The sequence below is a fragment of the Osmia lignaria genome, chromosome 9 (genome assembly GCF_051020975.1).
Source record: "Osmia lignaria lignaria isolate PbOS001 chromosome 9, iyOsmLign1, whole genome shotgun sequence".
NCBI classification, from domain to species: domain Eukaryota; kingdom Metazoa; phylum Arthropoda; class Insecta; order Hymenoptera; family Megachilidae; genus Osmia; species Osmia lignaria.
This window is the reverse complement of record NC_135040.1, coordinates 12,168,501-12,191,474: the sequence shown is the minus strand read 5'-3', so window position 1 is coordinate 12,191,474 and position 22,974 is coordinate 12,168,501. Positions and strand designations below refer to the sequence as shown.

The 22,974-nt window shown below is 37.2% G+C and overlaps 1 protein-coding gene and 1 long non-coding RNA gene across 8 annotated transcripts in view; one reads left to right on the top strand and one right to left on the bottom strand.

The window, feature by feature from the left end:
* The window catches only part of GluRIB (Glutamate receptor IB), a 181,775-nt gene extending 165,307 nt beyond the window's left edge, over positions 1-16,468 (top strand). For 2 of the 5 annotated variants that reach the window (XM_034325651.2, XM_034325630.2), the window contains 10 exons: positions 180-293; positions 789-909; positions 1,747-1,841; positions 2,288-2,511; positions 3,150-3,362; positions 5,706-5,904; positions 5,983-6,227; positions 7,038-7,284; positions 7,391-7,465; positions 10,922-16,466. In XM_034325651.2, the coding sequence (XP_034181542.1) occupies positions 180-293; positions 789-909; positions 1,747-1,841; positions 2,288-2,511; positions 3,150-3,362; positions 5,706-5,904; positions 5,983-6,227; positions 7,038-7,284; positions 7,391-7,465; positions 10,922-10,996 (1,608 nt within the window). In that variant the 3' untranslated portion in view covers positions 10,997-16,466. Of the gene's footprint in view, positions 1-179; positions 294-788; positions 910-1,746; positions 1,842-2,287; positions 2,512-3,149; positions 3,363-5,705; positions 5,905-5,982; positions 6,228-7,037; positions 7,285-7,390; positions 7,466-8,235; positions 8,291-10,921 lie in introns of all 5 variants that reach the window. The other 3 variants (XR_013062795.1, XM_034325638.2, XM_034325659.2) reach the window with 3 other exon arrangements.
* The window catches only part of LOC117605043 (uncharacterized), a 179,215-nt gene that overhangs the window by 41,461 nt on the left and 114,780 nt on the right, over positions 1-22,974 (bottom strand). The gene's annotated exons all lie outside the window — the stretch shown is intronic.

Below are 22,974 nucleotides of genomic sequence, written 5' to 3'. Positions count from 1 at the left end.
CGTGTCACAAATATTCGAATTTCTATCCTGTACGAAACACGTTTCAAAATATAAATGATCGAATTGTTTTAATTCGTGCACTTTCAGCTTCACGATTTTTTTTTTTTTTTTTTTTTTAATGTGGTTTATAAATTTCGGATGTGATCAATTTATCGATGCTTTCTGATTTGTTTTTGGAGGTGGCAGAATGGACGGACGAGGCTGGGTTTCAAGCGATCGCCGCGAAATATATTCGACTTCGACCGCATGCGGAAATTGAGAAGAACAAGACTTATATTGTCACCACCATCGTGGTAAGAAATTAAATTTCATGGTATTTTCCATAGTATTTGATTATGTACGTACACTGATGATCAAATTAGGTTTCCCCGGGGGAAACGACGTTCGGGGCTCCCACTCTTCCCTGTAGCTATTCTCGGGGAAAGTGATACTGTGGTGAAAGGGGCCTCGTATATATAATAAGTTCATGGTCCCCCCACCACTTACCTATAAACGTTTCATATTTCTCAGCTATGCACTAAATTTTATAATATTTAGTAATTAAAAATTATATTATTTTACTTCTAAATCACTTTTATTATTAATATCGTCAGAATAAAAATTTTCAGAATACGAATAAGTTTTTCTTCATTAATCACGCTCTCATCGCTTAACCGATAGAATAAATTGTTCCAATTAAAAGAAACTGGGTAATATTGATTACTTCCCTCATTAATAGGGTGTATTCGTTTCATAGGAATTGTGTTAAGATGTTAGAGATATACTGAGAAATTGATTTTTTAATACAGGAAGAGCCATACATCATGAAGAAAAAGTCGGAAAACGGAGAAGTACTCACTGGAAATGATAGCTACGAGGGTTATTGCAAAGATTTAGCTGATCTTATAGCTAAGAAATTGGGAATAACGTGTAAGTATTATCGCTAATTGTAATAATGAAAAATTAACATCTTATAACATTTTGATATTAGAAGGTTCTAACATTATTTGTTTTTTAATTGGTAAATTTTTAAATCAAATTTTCTGGTGTTAACAAATGGCAATGATGGCAATTTCCTCAATTAAATTGTAAATATTGTATTAACAAATTTAATTAAATTATATAATTCCCAAATGCTACATATTGTAACACTCTCGTGTTTAATCTAATTTCCAACGAAATATCTCACGAAATACTAAACCGAGAGAATAGTAGAATTAACGCTTAAATCACACTTCCATTTGCTAATTACACAGGGAACGTGTGCTCACAGTACCAGAGCACTAACAAACTTAATTAAATTGAATTAAGTCACACCGTCTCATCTATACACTCTCTATATTACCATATAGCTGCTTCGAGAATTGCAAGTATCACGATAATTCTCGATTAATTAGTAATTAATTGATAGAAGAATCATAAAATTAGCAACAAATTCCGATTATGTTAATTGTATAAGAAATATAATGTCTATTTAATTACTTCACTCTTGATTAATTCAAAAGTACCATATTATTAAAAATTTTTGCATAATTGAATTTTTCTTGTCCAACTAATATTTTCTTTTTTTTGTTTATGAACATCTGAAAATTCGAATAGAATCATTGCATAATTTCCAAAAATAACATTCTCAATATTTCTCTTTTCAATAATGCAGATGAATCATTAGCATTTCCCTCGAAATATGCTGATTTTCAGGAGATACGATAAAAGTTCCATCGTATTCTCTGTTACAGATAATAACTATGATTCCTTTCGATTTTCCAGACGAGCTACGGATCGTGAAAGATGGTAAATACGGCATGGAAAACCCGGATGTTCCCGGCGGTTGGGACGGGATGGTCGGCGAGCTGATACGCAAAGTAAGTTCGTAGAGATGCTAATCGCGACGATTCCAACCGTTTCCAAAGCGGAACACCCCGGAAGTGGTGACTGCAACCCGACCCGAACAATTTCACACAGTTACGACGAAAGATTCTACTATTGATCGGTGTGCTTCGACTCGAAACGAAAGCTGAACAAGCTGTTTTATCTTCCAGCAGAAAGTCCGAAGTTCTTCCACCAGATGCCTGAACCATGCAACCCCTTTGCCCTATTTCCAACTACATCTGGTGGACGAGCTTCGAAAGAGCAAATATTATATTTCTACCCTCAAAAATATTACATTTTCAATACAAGAATATTTCTACCTCCAAAAATATTATATTTTCAATATAAGAATATTTCAACCCCTAATGATATTATTTATTTTTTTACGAAATCTGTAATAATTTTTACTGATCGATTAATAATTTTGATACTGTTACAGGAAGCGGATATTGCAATTGCCCCAATGACAATCACGTCTGAACGCGAACGAGTGATAGACTTTAGCAAACCGTTCATGTCTCTGGGTATCAGTATCATGATAAAGAAACCTATTAAACAAAAGCCTGGTGTGTTCAGCTTCCTAAACCCTTTGAGCAAAGAAATTTGGGTGTGTGTCATCTTTTCCTACATCGGCGTGTCCATCGTTCTATTTACCGTGTCCAGGTAAGTGATCATTTTTCAGTGACTGATAGCTGTTTTCCTCGGACCGCAGTAGTTACGGTCGGTATATGGTCAGACGGTAAAGGAAATTTCAAGCGTACTACTTGTTTTTTAGCGCTTACTTATCTTGATACAAATTATTGATCTTACAAATACCGTACAAAAAGATGAGAAAAAAATTAATAAATAAATGATTCAGTTACTAATATTCCAAATATATTTTATTTAAATTTAATAAGATTGGACATTAATAATCAATACTATGTAAAAATTTTATAACAGCATATTTTATACTTTTCTTCCTCAACAATGATAAAACTTTGCAACTTTTGAAGAAACATATGGTATTTTTCCAGCAGTGTTAACTTCAGGAGGTAAAATCACTTTCAAAACTTTCACCCCTCTGGCAACTTTCAGTGTCACCAAAAGTTCAAGTTCTATCAGAATAAGAAAATCATGTTTTATAAATATTTCACGTTAACTTTCTGATCTCTAAAGTGTAAATCAACTGTTCTAAACCACAGAATAGTAATAAATTTTATACCTCAACCACTAGAGCATCGAAATTATTTTTTTTAAATCAAGATATCCAAGTACCTGAAGGTAAACATAGTCGACGTTTATTTAACCCTTTCACACAGATTCTCGCCTTACGAGTGGAGGGTGTTAACACTGAGCAGTGGAGGGGATCCTACAATGGGTACAAGGAACGACCCCACGTTACAACACCCCCATGGATCCCAGGGATCACCCCATATGCCAACTTCGAGCATGGCGAACGATTTCAGCATCATAAACAGCCTATGGTTCGCATTAGCTGCGTTCATGCAGCAAGGTTGCGACATATCTCCCAGGTAATCATTCGTTCCAAAAAATTAATCACCCTAATTGTACTTAATTACCACATTTAACTTTTCTTATTCATTAAAACTCCAGAAAGACTGAGAGATGATTCGTGAAATTTACCACTTGGAAAATATTGAAAATATGCTCTGCTTTGTTTATCCACAAAATTATTAATTCCGCTTATGTCTTGGTTAATTAAAACTGTTATTTTAACAGTTTATCGAATGATGAAAAAATGTTGAATCTTTCCATCTAACGATCAGGATAGATAAGAGAAGTTGGTCTCTTTTGTAGCTAATTATAGCCACTTTCACCGTAGCTGTTTCCGTTTCCGCGGTACAAGCAAACGGGGCAAAGTACATAAAGGCTTCCTTTTTAGTTGAGACAGGTCAACCGTGCTGTCTGCTAATAGGATGAATTGGCGGGGGAGGTGAAGTGAGGGGTTGAAGGGATAAGATTCAAAAGGTTCGTCGCTCTCGACGAGAGTTTAAAGTCTCCTGTGTAAACGTTTCGCAGTTCTTCTTCTTCTTCCACGGTGTATCGCACCGTGTCTTTCGTTGAAAAGAAGCAACTTCTGTGTAATTAGCGACGGGGTTCGATTCAAGAAGCGGTAAAGCGTAACGAAAGTAATAAGCGTTCTTCGTAAACGATGCCCGCCCTCTTTGCTCGGGCTAATTGCATCGAACAATGTATTACAATTTGCGTTTCGCGAAATGAACTTTTCCTCGTCGTTTAAACTATCCTTTTCATGTAATATTTCTATTTATGCCTGTTTTCGTAATTAGAACTGTTCTTAACAGATGAACACTTTTAAGAACCACCTTTGGATATTACATTGCAAATTAATTTCTATTTTGATTATCGTCGTGAAATTAAGTAGAATGTAAGGTATTGGATAAAAAAGTAACTGGACAGTGTTATTAAAAGACATAAGTTATCAATGAATTCTGAAACTTTCAGTGAAACTTTATTGAAAGTTTCAACTGGTAAACTCTTCCTCTAAATAAGATTCAAAATGTCAAGAACTTCTACCACTATTATTAGATCGCTATCTATACCAAAAGTTTACGCTTTCTTTACTTCAAAATAATACCCTCAGGGTCACAATCGAGCAGGAGGGTCAAAGTTAATTTTACCCAAGAATTCAATAAAGAATAAAGGAAAAAAAATGACGAAATGCCAATTATATTAAATCGATATTCTACTTGGAAAATATTATTTCACATTTTATTGGAATAAAATACCTTGATCAGATTATAAATTTGCAAAATTTCCAGATTCTTAAGATTTTTCATTTATAATTCAGAATTAATTATAATATGTTTAATATCAAGTGTCCTTCAATGCATAATCCCCATAGTTAACCAGCAGATAGTACAACAAAGATAACCTTTAAGAAGGTAATTTACGAGGTTGACCAGCAAAGGGTTCAGGTACACGGTAATTACTGTTGTAAATTCCTACGTTTAAATTACAACCGCGTGCCGGATAAACAACGATTATAACCGGCTGGTTGGAATTATCACAATATAATCGGATTACGTTTCGTAGCCTATCGTGCTCGTTGTAATTTAAAGCAACTTCGTAAATCGGCACCGCGATTAGGCCAACAACTCATTTGAATGAGCGTGTCGTTCTGAAAGAGCCGCAGCTTGAAAATTCCATTAGCGGCACGCGCCTACAACCGAGGCCGAATCGTGCGTTTTCAAGCGGTACCAACTTTCTTGTTCCTTTACTTTTTCGAATAATTTCACTGTTTAATTCTAATTGTCCTTCGAACATTTTCCAACGAAAGGCAATACATACTAAGGCGTCTCATAAATTGTGAAAGGAACGATTGCAAGAAATTCGCAACGTTTCGACCACTTCGAAACTGGGTCTCGATTAATTTACATTTCGCAGTATCCACCCATGTCGCGGTAGCCTTCTTGATTAATGGTTTAAATATTCGCACCGCGACGATATGAATTGTAAATTTCGTGGAAACCTTCTGTCTCGCCAACATCCGTCGCTTCCCTCCGCATCTACCATCCGCTTTTCTTCCTTCTCCAGCATTTCCTACACCCTGATTTCGGACAGGACCCCCGTGTTTCGTTATCAAACGCCATCGTCTCTATAGAATGTACTCTGTAATTCGATTGCAAGTTTCGTTTCGAAGAAGAAGAGAATCGAATCAACAAGATGATGTTATTTTTAATGACGATGTAAAATCAATTAAACGCAATAAGGGTTGATTTTTATATCTGTTGCGAGGGAAATAATTATGGTTTCTATAATTATTAATAAAGAGGATATACTGTGAGAGGATATAATTTTACAAAAATATAATTGATCAAAATGCAATTTTACAGATCAATATCTGGACGAATCGTGGGCAGTGTTTGGTGGTTCTTCACCTTGATCCTAATCTCATCTTACACAGCCAATTTGGCCGCGTTTCTAACAGTCGAAAGAATGGTCGCACCGATTAATTCACCGGAAGATCTAGCCTCCCAAACGGAAGTACAATATGGGACACTCTCGCACGGATCTACTTGGGATTTCTTTCGCGTAAGTGATTCAAAGTACAAAGAAACTTCAAAGCAAAGGTTCTACGGGTTTAATGAATTTTTATGGGATTCATTATAGAAATCGCAGATCAATCTGTACAGCAAAATGTGGGAATTCATGAACTCACGAAAACATGTATTTGTTAAAACGTACGACGAAGGTATACGAAGGGTCAGAACGAGCAAAGGCAAATATGCCCTTTTGATAGAGAGTCCAAAGAATGAGTACATTAACGAAAGAGAACCTTGTGATACGATGAAAGTTGGAAGGAACCTTGATGCTAAGGGTTTTGGCGTCGCGACGCCACTTGGATCTCCGCTCAGGTAAATTTCATTCATTAATCTTTCCAAATTTTTCTGATGATAAAAAAATTCGGAAATTTAATTAGTATATTTTATTTATATTTCGAGGTAAAATAAAATTGAAATTCGTCCAGAAGCACGTTCTGTTCGCAGTTTAAAAATTCAATTCGCTGATTGAATCAGAGGAAACGAAACAGATACGCGTTTGATTATTCCACGATAAATTCGATGTTTTCAATGATCTTGCAAGGGATAAAAAGCCAGTAACATAAAACTGAAGAAGTGTAGTATGCGTAGACTAAACGAACAGACGAGTTCGACCTATTTCTTCCGTACGATCGAGTAACCAACGAGGTTTTGTTAGAAGGGAAAACTCTATGAAATCTCGTCGCCCTGCATCGAAACCTCCCGGCTCAATTAGCATAGAAAAACTCGTACGGCCATTTTTCCGTATCATTACCTCTTAAGGATCCGGCTCGAGCCATTCTCCTCGTCTCGACTTGCAATTCAATCTCGTTCTACTTCATCTTTCCACTCCATTCCACTCGCCTAACATTTTTCAATTTCTTATTTAACAGCTTCCACGCGCGATGTTTACGATAAGATAAAAGCTCTTAACGTTAGAGCAGCCAAAGTGAATGGACACCTACTTTTAAATGAAAAACGAGTTGAAAAAATAAATATATAAATAATGGAAAATATAGTGACTTGAACTATTATTTTCTTTTCTTGATAAAATTTAACAAAAGTAGAGTTAAAGTTTATTGTTTTTCAATTGTTCTAACGTTAAGGGATAAAAGATAATGTTAATCGATATTTTTAACATTACAGAGACCCTATAAATTTAGCAGTATTATCGTTGAAAGAAAACGGGGAATTAACGAAACTGGTGAACCGATGGTGGTACGACAGAACAGAATGCAGACACGGTGATAAACAGGACGCGTCCAGAAACGAATTATCCCTGAGCAACGTGGCAGGGATATTTTATATTCTTATCGGTGGTCTGCTTTTAGCGTTAGCAGTCGCTCTATTGGAGTTCTGTTATAAATCGCATACTGAAGCTACCAGAGCGAAGGTAATCGATCAGATTGTCATCAAACAATCTCAAAATACCTCAAATTTTCCCTATAATTGGAATGTTAAAAATTAACCACCGATCGTCTAATATATATATTTTCCAGATTCCATTGTCGGACGCGATGAAAGCGAAAGCCCGATTGACGATCGGTGGTGGTCGAGATTTCGACAATGGCCGGGTGAGTGACAACGACTCTCTACCACCCTTTATTCCTTCTTATCTATCATTAGAAACAGTCAAATTGCATAGAACGTTGGTTGGAAATAGATAAGTGGGCAGGAATCAAGATATCTCAAAATATAAATGAATTTCTGTATTAATAATAAATAAATAAATTTTCATAGAATCCTCAAAAATCCTATTTAAAAACTATAGAAATTCATTTCAAAAGCAATAGTACGTTTCTATTCATCTTAAAAAAGGTGTTTCTAGCTCTGCCCCGATCTTGACCCAACGATCTTGATGTACCGTGTAACATACTCTCGTAACGAGGATGCATTATGCGCCATTCGTGCAATACAACGACCAATACATACATACGTATACGTAGATACATAACAAATAGAGTAGGTTTGGCATGCAGTTAGCAGCGTGTAAGTGTGCTGTAAAGGCGATCGAGAATTTCGAACGGTTTACGAGGTTCTCGAGGGTAAACAGTAAACACGATCGACCCAAGGGCGATCATCGATCGTGAACGACGCTTCGTGTATATATAGATAATAACGAGTATAGATATTATACATATATACATTATGTATAGATATATATATACGTACATGCGTGCGATGTGCGGCTGGCTGGATGTGTTGCGCTCTTTTCTACTTCTATCTATCCATCCTCGTCTTTATCTTTTCTCTTTCCTCTATCTCTCTTTATATACTCGATGGATGCTGAAGACGTAATTTGCTCGTTTTGCGCGTTTCGTTCTACTTTTGTTTTTGTCTCTAGTGGTACGGACTGCAGAGTTAGACGGAGGATGCATGCGCCTTTCCCGGGACCATAAGTGAGTACTATAGTCGTTAATTTAACATCCCAATCGTACGTATCGTTTAGTGTGCCCTCTATTTTCTATCCCCGCTTCGTATAGTACCGAGCAAAGTAGGTTCCCCCCCACCCAGGCTCCCGTCCGTCCCGCTTGACGGCCGCGCGCAGACTGACGCTGGAGGGGAGACGGTCCCGTATACATAGGCCTATCTACCCCCACCACTTGCGTATACACGTTCGCGCGGAAAAATTTGAATTGATTTAATTATTAATAATAATTAATAATTATGTTATTTTCTTTCTAAATCTGTTTTATTATTAATATCGTCTAAATTAAGGTTTTGAGAATTTCCGCTTTTCCTGTAATGTCATTTTTCCCAGAAAAGCCTACTGTGCTCGATACTGTACCCTACCTTCATAGGTAATAAAGAAGAAAAATAATTACTTTTCGCCTTAATTCTTATAGATCATTATCAAAAGATTCACCATTGTCATTCACTTTTCACCGTCTGTTTTGTATCATTTCAAAGTCACGTACATAATTTTTGCATTTTGATCGTGCACGTGAATGAAAAATTAATAAATGAAAATAAAATTTGTATCTTTAATATCGACACTTAATTAATACTTTTGGTAATAATTGTTTTTACATTCCCTGTTAACAAAGGGACGACGATCGAGATTTAAATTTAATTTTTAATTAAATTCAGTTCATTCCAGAATCTATTTAATCAAAACCGTCCTTCTACCTCCTGCTTTTATTCCATACTTTTCTTTTAACCTGAACAGCTTTGTATATCATGAAAAGGCTGGCTTCAATTCGCGGAACGAGCATGGCTTGAAGCAATTATTTAGATAATGCAAATGAGAAATGATTTGTCGAATCGCATGTCGCTTCTAAACAACTGTTATGCTTATACATTAGACTACATTTACTTCACAAAATACGTCGAAAACTCTGAAGAAACCTCGACAATGAAACAATATATCAAATTACTGTGAAACTAATTTCTCCAAATTTTCAGATACATATTTCGCAGAAGATAAATTGTTTACTGGAATGATGAACGTTACATTAATACTTTTTTTTTAAGGATGGTGGAAAATTTCATGGAACGATATATCAACAATCTGAAGGATTCTTGAAAATTAGACACTTCAGAAAATCGAAAGAATTTCAAAGAATTTGAATAATTCTTTGCAGAGGATTTTGAGCATATCAAAAACACCAAAAATTCAAGAAAATTTCACAGAGGGGAAATTATAAATCACTTGTCAGTGTAACTTTGGACCTCTGTAAAAATCTCTACTCGTATCAGTAAAACCTTTCAGAATTACAAAATCTTTAATTATTAAAAGATAAGAGTGAAACCTTACAAACTCCCTGAAATTTTCAGAATTTTCAAAATTGTCATTGATATCCGTGCTTACAAATATTAATTTGCTATGCTTCTATAATCACTAATCTTAATTTGTAGGTATTCAGAATGTTTGCTACAAGTTTCTATAATCTACACAGAATTCTTCGAATTTAATATTTTACAAGAAGCTCGCATTTACCTACCCTCGATTTCACAAATTTTCCACTAATCATAAAGGAATTTCCAATTTCCCAGTACTGCTTTCTTTATTATCTATCGTTTCAATCTATTGTGACAATCTAACGAATCTCTTATATGGAATGCAAATCGAGCTGAATCGCTTATATTGGTCTCTTCTCTCGCAATAAATAAAAAATGGAACTCGCTTTCTTCCGAAATACATTGTGCAAAAGGCAGGACGGTAGAACGACGACTGAGAAGAACTGCACTCATTGTTCACCATACACTAATGAACATTATGCAATTCGCAGCACAATTACTTTTTATCTACACGATAAATTTCATCACCTAATTCATTTCTGTTATTCCATATTTACACGTTGTTTGAAAAATTCTTCACACGAATCTGGTAGAATCATTATTTACAGACTGTGGATGTTTATGCAGATAAAATAAATAGATTACATAAATGAAATATCAATGCAATACGTGGGAAAAAATTGTGAATATTGACAAAGAAGTAAAATATTACAATTAAAAAATCGAAGGTTGAATTTGTTATTTTCTGTGAATTAAAGAATTGCTAAATACAATATAAATTTCTAATTTTTTTATCTTTAATTAGATATATACTTGAAATTCATAAATGAGATTTATGATAAAAAATAAGCAAATAATTTTCTGAGAAAAAAAAATAGTATGACTACTCGTGGCTGTACAAGCAATAACGAAGACATAGGAGAAAATCACGGAACTTATCTCGACGAGTATTGCTTCACCCCTGTACCGTAAACGATTTATCAATCTCTATTTTCCCTGTATCCCGTTCTTAGACCTTCCAGCGGTATTCTCGTCAAAAATAACCATCTCGTCAAACCTCAATCCAGCAGCCATAAAACCGATCTATCCAACCACAATCTACTTTTTCTCCCTCTTTCTCCCTACGAAGGTACAAGCCGGCGTAAACATCCGCAGTTGAACCATCAATCATCAGGAAATCGTGCACCGATACACCCTCGATCACTCCCCCATCCCCCCATACCCCATCCACCGTGTCATCATTTTCTGAAAATCCAATCGTCTAACGCAACATTGGTGAAATTTTCCAGTACTACGCTCCGGCAAACGCGATTGGCAATACCGAGGGCGACCAGGTACACAGCAATACGCATACCCAGGTGTAAGTTACCTGGAGAGCCCGAGTGAGTCGCCCGCCATCTCCTTGCCCACACCGCCACCGCCGCCAGTGATAGCGGTTCTGCCTCCGCCACCGCCACCACCGCCCAGAAGACCGGCTCGACGAAGCGTCACCTTCGCGGAATCGCCGCCCAAGAGCCCGAAGAAGTCCAGGTTCTCGCCGTTCCAGCGTCGACCTAGCATCACCTTGCTAGACATCGCGGTCCCCTGGACGCCGGCCTCCCCTCGTGTCTGGAGCGGTCGTATCGGCGATTACAAACCAGAGTACATCATCTAATGTCGACATGAGATTCGAAAAAAAAAAAGCGACGATGATTGACGATAACCTTGACCCACAACCCTCTTTCGCAACGCGTTTACCGATAGTCGAATTCTCGCGTCGCTTGCTCCCTCGATGATTTATAAAGTCGGTTCCTTGGTGTAATCAGAGATCGGTATAACGAGGAATAATTCTAACTTCGTTTTATACAAAGACTCTGACGATGAATACGATCGTTCGAACGATACACCATAGGGATTCGTTGTTTTTCTACTTCAAGTTCCTCCACGCTCGACGCGTACTGCCATATCGTGGAAGATCGAGCAACGATCAATCGCAGGAATCCTTTCGGAACGATCGATTCATCGGCAAGGAGCCCGACCAGGAAGAATAAACCGTTTGATAAACGCTGAGAAGGTCGAGGTTATACGGCTGAGGAACCATGATAGAGTCCTAGCTGTTGGCCATGTTTGTACATTGTATATATATATATGTTGTAATCGAACAGCGAGACGGTTCGAGGAGAGCAGGGTCGCGGGATTCGATAGTAGAATTCGATGGTCCTGGGGTGGGTGCATGTGCAAATCGTGAAACTCGAACTGAATATACTCAACTGCCATATTCCTTGTGGGGGAACGAGAGACCCTGACACACGCGAAACACTGAACACCTTTAACGTACACTCGCGCACATTATGTATATGTAAGTATCGTAAAGAATACGCGTCGACCGTGATGAAACTGCCAGGTGAATAATAAATGACTAGAAGATCCCTGAATCGTGGAAGTTTCATGGAACCGAGGTGCCGATAAATGGACAGATTGGGTCGACCGTGGGGACACTACTATTATTATTATTATCATCATTATTCTGAGTATCATTACCACGTTTTTATTGTCGATTATAGCTGATTACGGATCACTGTGTACACCGACCGGTGCAAACTATTTTGTGGATCTCGCGAGGATGGATTTATTCGTTGCGCAGGATGCACCACTACTGAGACGCGGATACGTTTTTTAACTGACAATGGTGTATAATTGCGTGAGTAATGCGTGTGTGATAAATGTACGATGGGGTGAAAGTCGTAGCGGTGTTGGTTCGTAATTATACGATCATTTAGCAAAGACAAAATTTAATTAATAATCTTTGGATTTCAAAGCTCTCTAATGAACTATATTATTTTTATGCCATGCATATTTTTAAAGAGGGATTAAAACATCGTATTTTTAATTCTAATATCATTTTTATCAAATATTAGAATCCTATCTATTATAAAAAAAATTAATTTAGATATGTTCCATTAGTTTTGCTGCCTATTGGCTTATACGTTGACTTATACTACTTACTAGTTATCTAAAAACACAAGTCAATACTTTAACAAAATTTGACTCGTACCCTTACGACTTTTATCTCTCCGTATATAATATAAATATAAATAAGAAATATAAATATATATATATACAAATATAAATATAAATATACATACGTATAGACGTTTATTGAGAGACGTGAATGAACGAGATACGAGCGTGTTACGAGCGTGTATGGCACATAGGTTAACGATATCGTGTAAACGCATTATTAAGTACCTATAAATGCCAGTTGACGGTGATCCGAGCCGAGGGAACGTCGTTTCTTCTTTTCGTCGAATGACACAATTTTTACACTAGCTATGAACAGACCTCCTTGCGTCGTCGGATCGCCGTGATCTGGCTCGAGGAACAACGTTTACGGCCAAGGTTTTTCGTGCCAAAAGACGATATCTCTCCCGACAATCTAACATCCGGTGCTACGAGCTACTCCAAAGAAATAAGGAACTTTTTAACGATACGCTGAAAGGTGGGGAGTTAGGTTGGGTCTTAATGCAAGATCAGGGAGGGAACTTGAAAGGTCTGAAGGTTTCTTCAGAATATGAAAATTCAACTATGTTACATCGAGCTATGTCAAAATTAGAAATAAAAATATAAACTTCTCGACTCGCATCAAAATCAAAAATCAAAAGTATAGACAAGGCAAATGTTTTCTTCGAGCCTGGAAAATACTCTTTTAAGAGCTTGGCTATTAATTGTTCCTACTTTTTTATTTTTGTTACATGAAAAAAGGAATTTTTGAAAAGAAGAATAATTTATATTTTGAAATAATAATTTGAAAGGAGTAACTGCAATCAAAATTAAAAATAATAAACATCCCAGAGTAATCGTAGCACCGTACAAAAAGGGGGAGAGAAATCGCAGAGCCAAATTGCATGTTGCGACGTATAAAACTATTTTTCTGGAGCCCAAGTTAGCTAGCCGTTCGTATTTGTTTAAACAAATCAAACTGCCACAGAGCCAATTAATCTACGAAGAAATCTTCTTGTGTGTTCAGTTCCATGCAACCCTTTCGAAACTTCCACTGAAAGACGATCGAGCCGAGCGAGTTTTATACGTGGCAGCGACGAGACCGATCTACCTATCATATCGCCAGATTTTCTTATTACGACTAATTGTTATTTATCACCGGTTAATAACGATAGACGATGCGTATATCGGGTTTGAAAGCCGTTCGATGGTAACGCGATACATTTCAAGAACGGTTCGGAAGAGAAACTCGGGAGAAACTCGTCTTGATCGAAGGCCGCACGTGTTCTCACGATCACTTTAATTCGTTCGAAATTGTACCAGGTATTCAGAAAAATAATGATCATGACTTACTCAGGTAATTCTGCATAATATATTGATTGAATATTTGCAAAATAAACCCAGTCAGAAAATTTCAATTTAATATTCCTTTAATTGATTGCGATCGACATTAAAAATTTAATATAATCGAGTAAGAAAATTAAAAATAGCATTAATATCATATTAATGATGCAAACGAGAAAATGTGAAATTTAAATTAAAAAATAGAAGGATCATGGTACTTCCATCGTGTAAAAGTGTTTATTAAATTTATCAAGCTTTGCTTCGAAAAATAAACCTACCTCACAAAAAGGAATCATCTTTACAAAATCATGATCATTATTTCGATGACACCCTGTACGATTGCAGCAATCGCTACGCGGAAGCGTAAACAATTCAAAGGAGGAAATGATTCGAGAGAAGATGTACAGATAACAAAGTTGATTCGAGTGGCATGAAATTGAAAAATCATGATGATGTTTTTGTTCCCCCCCAATCCCATCGTTGTCGTTGACATACCCGTGTTGCTGTTCGTCGTAACTTTTTCTATACCCTCGAAGTTTAAGAAAGAAACTAGTGTCTGACAAGTAAACGATGTAACAGTCCCCGCATACCGTCCCAAAGTGGTTACGAGTGCAGCTCGATTTTTACTTCGTTCACTTTGTATTCTTTTTATTCTACGTGAAGCACGAAATTCATGTTCTGTACTGGATAACTGTACATACTTCGCAAGAACATAAGATAATTTTGATTTATGAATGGTAGAAAAATTAATAGTACTATATCTGAGTAAATAAATTCTGATCGAATGAGTTGCATCTTAATATTCAGGGAAACTCAGTGGAAGAGATCAATGCATAATCAGACAAAGAATAATAGAATATATTATATTATTTCTTCTTTATGAGAAATAATTAAAAAGCGAAGAAAAAACTAATAAACTTTTCGTTAATTTGAAAAGGAATCAATTTAATCAGTGGAATAAGTCAACGTATAATCAGCCAAGGTATAATGCAATACCTTACACAATTTCTTTGTTATATTTACAAATTCAAAGGAAATTAATTTAAATTAATTTATATTCGATAGAAAAATTAACGTCGAGTGTTTAGAGGGATCCAGTAGAACAGCTCCGTATTTACTCCGACATTTAAGATAATTCATCTTTTTTGTAATTAAAACACTTAAAAACCAAAGCACAAAATATCCGACAGAATTTTGTATTGTTATATTCTATGCTGGATGACTGTAAATATTTCTCCTTTTACAAAATGAAAACCATAGCTGATTTTATTACATAAAATTAATAAATTTTTCAATTTTATACACGATCAAAGAAAATCGATCTTCTAGAAACATTCGACCACTCATCAATGAATCATTTCATATTCAGACAAGCTTTAGCTTTCGATCAGAGTATTTACAGAGATCCAGTAGAATAACCAGATATCTGGTCAGACGAACCGTGAATAAAAAAGCGCGAAGAGACTAAAAGCGTAAAATGAAACTCCAAACGAAGCATGATTACCCATAAACGAGCATACTCGTCAAATATGATAAATAGATTGCGGATGTTCATGCAAATAGATATTTTTATACAATATCGTCTTTTTTACACCGATTAAAAGCATCGTTTCATTCTTTCAATTTAAAACATTCTATGTATTCTAAATGTGTTCTGCAATTTTTATAATGTAAGTTTGTTATTTTAAATTGTAATAACAATAGGAAAAAAAATTACAACACTTACGATCAAATCAGGCTTTCCTAGGAAAAATGATAATACAAAGGAAGCAGAGATTTTCAAAATCCTAATTTTGACGATATTAATATTAAAAGTAATTCTGACAGAAAATGGTATAATACAACTGAGAAATATGAATAATAAATAAATATTAATTCAATATTTTGGTGGTCCACCACAGACCTATATGTATGGGGCCCTCTCCCACACATTGCCATTCTCCCCCTGGTCACCTATAGGGAGGGGTGGGAGCCTGGAAAACTTACAGAGGGGGGCCATCGACATTTTTCCTAGAGAAATCTGATTTGATCGCAAATGAACAATCTTATAACAAATTATAATAAAATTATCAAGTAATTTGTTATATAGTATAAACGTGATTTTAGATATAATATAGACTTTGTGTGTGTCTTGCATGCTTTCATGCATAAAAAATGCATAAATATTCGCAGTCTAAAAATGAAGGACGAAATAAAAGAAATAAAATAGCGTCTTCCAGTTTGCGCTTTCACTCATCGCTGCATAAGAATTACGCTCGTACCTTCGATTCGAGTATCCTTTGTCATCTCCCGTACCATTCCGTGGCATGATACGATCGATTCCCTTGTAAACCGTTGTATACCAATCAAATTTGTCACAATACAGGATCGTTTATTTAAATGTAACCCGTGATGTCTTTCAATTCGATCTACCTCCCCTTTAAATCAATTTTCAAACAGAGTGAATCACTCTGTCAAATATTAATTTTCGTAATTAATATTTTCTTTTTCCAAAGCAAAACATCGTCAAACTGTATGATGTTAAAAATTGTTTATAATTTTGTGTACCATTAAGAAAACACAATTTTCATGTTCCACGTGAAATTATTCTCTCTCCGATAAACTAATTTGTAATTTAATATTGGTTACCGTCAAAAGTTCGATCGATAGTCAGAATTTCATTCGTAAAGCAAATATTTGCTCTAATTACTTTATGGTAGAAGTTACACGTATCCAGATGAAATTGGACCTGATTTCTCTGAGCTTCATATGTGTACCGAAATAAATTCGAATTTAGCAAATACACTCGTTATGGAAATACATAATTATTAATTATTATTAATTACTGTTATTAAACGACACGAATTTTGTAATAGAAATTCGCGATGTTAAACAATTAATTTACGAATCTAGGTATTATTCTCCAAAATAAGTAAATAATAAAATTGAATAAATTTCTTTTTAAAGTAAGAAAATATTATGCACTTAAAGTTCAAAAAGATACGAACTCATTTTAAATTTGATCTGTCGCATAAAATATGATAACTTACAGGAAAGTTCCAAATGAAAGCTGTGGGCAACAACTTCAAATGCGACTCTCGTACACATAATTTCTTTGGTAAATTCAGTTTCTTATATTAAAGGGAAAATGGTAAAGTTAAACCATAGTAAAGCGTTTCGGATAAGCAGATCTTTCCGCGATCAAAGGTTGCAAAGTGTCTAAGTATTCGTCCATTGCAAATCAGCCGACCGCAATGCAGAAGCACCGGCAATGATTTATGCAGAGACCTGTCAGAAATCCCGGTACACTTTTCTGAATGCGTCGTTCGCCACCAGGAAAACCGGAATATTGTATAAAATATCCGCGTTTCGGCAAAAGGTAACACGGTATAAAGGAGTTTCCGTCGTAAAATACAGGCCGTTCAAAGTGTTTTTTTATTAAAGAGCAAAACAGCGAAGCGAAACGAAGAGGCATCCTCGACGAATTATCATATAATGAATAATAAAGCAGCAGAAAATCTGCTTTTACGATAAGTGCAACGTAAAAACCGTTTTGCCCGGGATAATAAAGAAACGCCTCGCTTTGTATTAAGTACAGAAATTAAGGTAAATTGCTGTTTAGCTGAGCGATGGAAAAAAGAACGTCTTTTTTATTGTTGCCTCGCGAGCTTTAAACTTTCGCAATGCGATAGATTCTCTTGTAAAATACGATGCTTTTACCGTGTAATTTTTAACTTATCATTTTTCACCGACCATTCAGTAAAAACATCGTTCTGCTATCAAAACAGCTATGTTAATTTTTGAAATTTAGTTCATCGAGATGGAAATTCCGCGTTCCAGAAGAAACGTGGTTAAGTGTATAAACATTTCTATTAAGTGATATAAGTATATCATTCTTGATACTTTAATTAGAGTTTTCTTTCAAAAATAATCAATTTTGATAGATGGTCCTGAAAAAATATTCGACATGAATTTACTAATTTACAGAAAATTTAAGGGGTGAAAATTACGCTTGTTTTCTAATTAACCCTTGAATAGCCGAGCCTGGGTCAATCGTGATCCACATTTAACCTAAAGTTAAATGTATAATTTTCAACCAAACGAAAATAATAGAAATACAAAATTAAATTAAAATTGTGGCTCTCTCCATGGTCCGCCGTCCGAGGGTTAATTCTTAAACTGCCTTATTTTACACAACATTCAGTCCGAATGCAATTAATATCTCAGGAATCGAAATGACCGTTTTCGGAATCAGCCTCAAAGCGAGCAACGCTCGTGGAAAAGGTATCCTCGTCAAAGTCAGCCCCGAGCGTAAAGGAGGAAAATCATCGTGTTCGTGCAAAGAAGGATCTAGCAAAGTTTCATCCGACTGAGAACGCGTCCGAAACTATGAAAAGCAAGGCGAGAGAATTTCCGAAACTCTCTAAATCGTGATTATCGCGAAACCGTTCGCTTTGAAAGCTTCTACGACCAGGCAGAAGCTAAGTAATTTCGCGATCCTTTCTACGATGACCATTGCGAGACCCGGGCTCGTAAAGGTAGACGCGACGTCGTCTATTCGGTTGCATTTGCATTCGAATTATTTCAGCCAAATGGCCGGTGATCGATGGATCCTGCGACCCCCTGCTATCCCGTCGCTAGCCGAGCTGAATTCGAACGACTCGCTGCTGCCTCATTCACATGCTAACGACGAACGAGCGGACGATCGATGCGGCCCAATCACGGGACGGGACGACGCTCCAGATGTATTATATACACCGCTATGATGAGCTTGTCGATAAACATTAATCATGATAATTTAAACGAACTTCCTACGGAAGACCGGGGAACGGGTATCGATCCTCTTCGTCCACCTGGCGGGACGAGGAGCGCGCTAGACGCGTCAGGGCTTGAATTTAAATAGCTGGAATTTTTGCAGACATCTTAAAAATAAATCCTTCTCTTTTAAAAATAACGCAAAAGACATAAGATACTTTGTGATAATTTATCGAATAGAAATTGTCATTATCCGTAGGCGCGGAAGAATTGATCGAAGAGTAATTAATTGTTACTCATTTCTTATCATAAGTCTCGTTTGGAATTTGCGTGAAAATTTTAGAAACTTAGATGAAATAAAGACAAAAAGAATTTTATGAGTTTCCGAAATTTAAGAGTAGAAGCGTAGGTGCGGCTGTGTGATATGGGTGTAATTAAGGGTGCATTGTTTCGTCGGAGGGCAAACAAAAATGTTGAGGGAGCAAGGTTTTATTAAAAAAAGTTGTGGATTTAAAGACCGTGGAGGGTAAATTTAAAGACATTTCGCGTAGAAAAAGTTCCACAGAATTAACCACGAGACAAATAATTAAACAATTGTTATAAAAATTGTCCGATAATATTAAAATAGAAGATGAGATAAAACTTGAAATAGAATAAAATGAAATATTTAGATAGATCAAATCGAACTCCATAGAAGGACGCTTTCAATGGGCACGGAATTGAATCGAAAGGGTAAGGACATTACCCAGCAAATTTAGAAGGTCCGTCCATCGAGCTGACACTACCATTCAAAACTATCGCGCCGATTTATCGATACCCTTCTCGCTCACGATGAATCGTTCCTAGTCTTATCTACATCTGGATAGAGGCCGTCTCGTAAAACCTACGTATCTCTCCCGACAGAGCAATAAACAAAAGACGCATCGTTTTGCACAGCCTCGAATGAAACTACGACCCTGTAAATTCATGACAATTCAGCATCTAAAAATCATGGGACAGTAGCCGTTCAATAATTTCCCACCATAAAATTCCTTACTGAAAACATTAATCAAAAGTACTCGTGCACCCAATGCTCTCCCTTCTAAAATCAACAAATGTATAGCTGAATAAAATGAACAAAAACGCGAAGAATGTTCGATAATTCCCTGTTTCTTAAACAGACCCACCTCTAGATCCTGGAAAAATGAAGGATCATCAAACGTTTAGAGCAGCAAGGGAAAAGAGGCTGCAGGACACTATCAGCCCAAGCCTCGCTTCGGAGTCTGTTGATCGGGCGTCGTTCGAGCCGCCGCCTCTCGCTGGTTGGCGCCGTCGCAGAATGCTTGTTTATATCGTCTCGGGAAAGAAGGAGAGGCAGCCAAGGGTCGCGAGACGGAAAGAGAGAACTCGGGCCGGATCATGGAGAGCGACGGGGTGGAAGAGAGACTGTGACGCAGTCGAAGGGGAAAGAAAGAGGGAGAAAGAGGGGTGAGAAGGAGATAGACGGAGAAGAAGGCTGAGAGTTGTAGACAGAATGAAAGAGAGAGGTGAGAGAGGAGAGAATGTGGTGGTGGGGTACGGAATGGATGCTAAATATAGACGGGGTTGCCAGGTTGCAGAAACAGCCGCCGCCCCTTTGAGTACTGGGACGGGTTTGGTTCAGCCCGAAGGGGTAACGTAGGTTTGCCAGAGGATGGCGGAGGGTGAAGAAGGGCAACAAGGTCGCGTCATTGATCGAGGGTGGAAGGGGTGGCTGTATGACGCTCCTGGTGACGTCATGGCCAGCTACAACCCCCTTTCGAACTACCCGCAGGCGCCCTCTATCTTCTTTCACCACCTCTGCTACCGTCCTGTTTGTTACCTCGCCCTGATACACCTTATTCCCAACCCCCTCGTGGACCGCGCACCACCCCCTCTCTCACTCTCGTCGTCTTTGCTTTGACTCGTACTGTGTTCCTTTTTTTCTTCTTCTTCTTCTTCTTCATCTTCTTCTTCTTTTTCGTACGCTTTACTTAACACCGCGACGCGGTTCGACGCGTTGCTCTCTTTTCACGCCGCCCTTACTAGATTTCCTCCGTCCGCGACGGTAAACGGAGGGCGAGGATAATTTCGGCCGGAATATGGAGCATCTCTTGGCGAACGAGAGGGAATGACACCACGGAGGCTGCCACCTCGGATCGATTAATCTCCATTACAAACTGTTCCAAATGCGTGCCACGGTTTTGTCGTCGATTCTAATTACCCCGAGCACCGGGGCTCCTCTTTTGTTCGCCGAGCAAGAAAAAGCCGACTGAAAATCCACCCCACCGCGATAAGTCTCCCGACTATGACTTTTAATCGTAGCCTTGAAATATTGCGAGATAAAGAGCCGCCTGAAACGAGATCCTAATTTATATCTTTTTCTTTCTGTATGAAAAATTCATCGAAAATATAATACACAAAGAGCGCATTGTATAAAATTGTACGAAACAAAGAATTCCTTCACGATGGACGAATTTCTCCGTTCTCCAAATACTCCGACAATCTATCCGATCAACCACCAAAAAGAGAAAGAAGAAACGAAGGAAATGGTCGAGCAATCGTGAACAGACCACTGTTTTCCACCGACAAAAAAAAGGGGTTCTCTTCAACATCGTCGAGAGAACCCTCGAAAGGGAACAGAGCGATAAAAAAGCCCAACTGAAGGAGCGGTAGAACGCAGAGACACAAACGAATTCACGTAAGGGAGCGAACGGAAAGGGATGTTATAAAAAAAAAAAAGAAAAAAGAAAAAAGAAAAGTAAAAGGTACGTGTTAGCCGTGATCCAACAAGCTATGCGTGTTCTGCAGCTTTTCGCTCGACAGTTCGGATCCCGGCAGACCCGCGCCAGCTCTTCGGTTCCTAGGCATGACGGGTATAAATTATGCCGCTGGCCTATTTACATGGCTGCCATCCTGGCCAACTCGACCCGTTCGCTCTTCACGCCAGAGATACCTACTTACGTACGCAGCTTTCCACATTTCGTCCTCCGCCACTTGGCTCACTCGATAGCGAATGACGCTGATTTACCCTCTGAAGGGAAACTTGGACGATCCGTCGGGGGTTAATAAGCGGATAATGGGATAGAAAAGGCTTTGAGATTCTTAGTTTTTGATATAATTCTGGGAGGATTGGAGATAATATTTCGGCTCATTCGATGGCGACAGAAATTTACTGAAAGGTGAAAAGGAAACGTGGATGATGTAGAGGAGGCTTTGAAATACATGCTTTTCCATGTGTAATTTGAAGATAACATTTGCGATAGACGCTGATTCAAAGGTGAAAAGAAAGGGTGGATTATTAGAGAAAAGCTATTAGAATCGAGAGTAGGTAGACACTGATAATTTCTAACATTTTCTACGCAATTTCGGGGTAATAAAAGTTGACAGTAATAAGTGTGAAACTATCTGGTTCCGAGATTACATCCGGTACCTACTGTAAATTTCTTCTTCGTCCCTTATGCTTTTTGCTCGTTTCTTCAACGAATACCTTTTACTTCTAACTTCTCGAACATCTGCTTTTAACATCTTCTGCTCACGACACGATCCGAAATTTTGTTTAAAGTTCAAAGTGTACCATGAAACTTACACGTCGTTAAAAGTTATAACGAAATTATTATTTCACCGAATAAAAACTTTATTTACGTACGAAATAATTCAACGTATATGAGATTACCTCAAACTATAGTTCCATTATTATAAAAGGCTGTTCCATCTATAACGAATGAAATATCACGTGTATAAATATGCCAATAAAATGTCAATATTCGCATTAAAAACGAACGTTAAAACAAAGTCATAAATTCGAATCAGTGTAATAGATTACGTGTGAATATACATATATAGTCTTCCTCTTTTTCTTGTATCAACATACACATAATAAAAGTAGGAGGGCCATAAATTTCCTCGTTTCACGACTAACAATAAATGACCACGATATTTCACAAGCAAATATATGCGAAAGAATAAATAAAAATTTATGCTCGCTAACCGAGATGAGGAATCAAACCCGCCCTTCGTTTATTACTAAATGGCTGCAATTAAATTAACAAAACTCTTGTGGAATAATGAAAAATATGAAAACTTTTGTATCTCCGAGAAAAAGAGAAAAATAATAAAATCGTGTGTGAATATAAATCGAAAGAAAGAAAAACAGAAGCAACCGAAAGTTTTTCTTTCGAAAAGAAATTATTCAGCTAGTTGATGGAAGCTTTGTGTCGAGGTAATTAGGATCAAGGTGTTTCCAGGTGCGCTCGGTACAAAAATAGCAAACTCTCAATGATTAAAA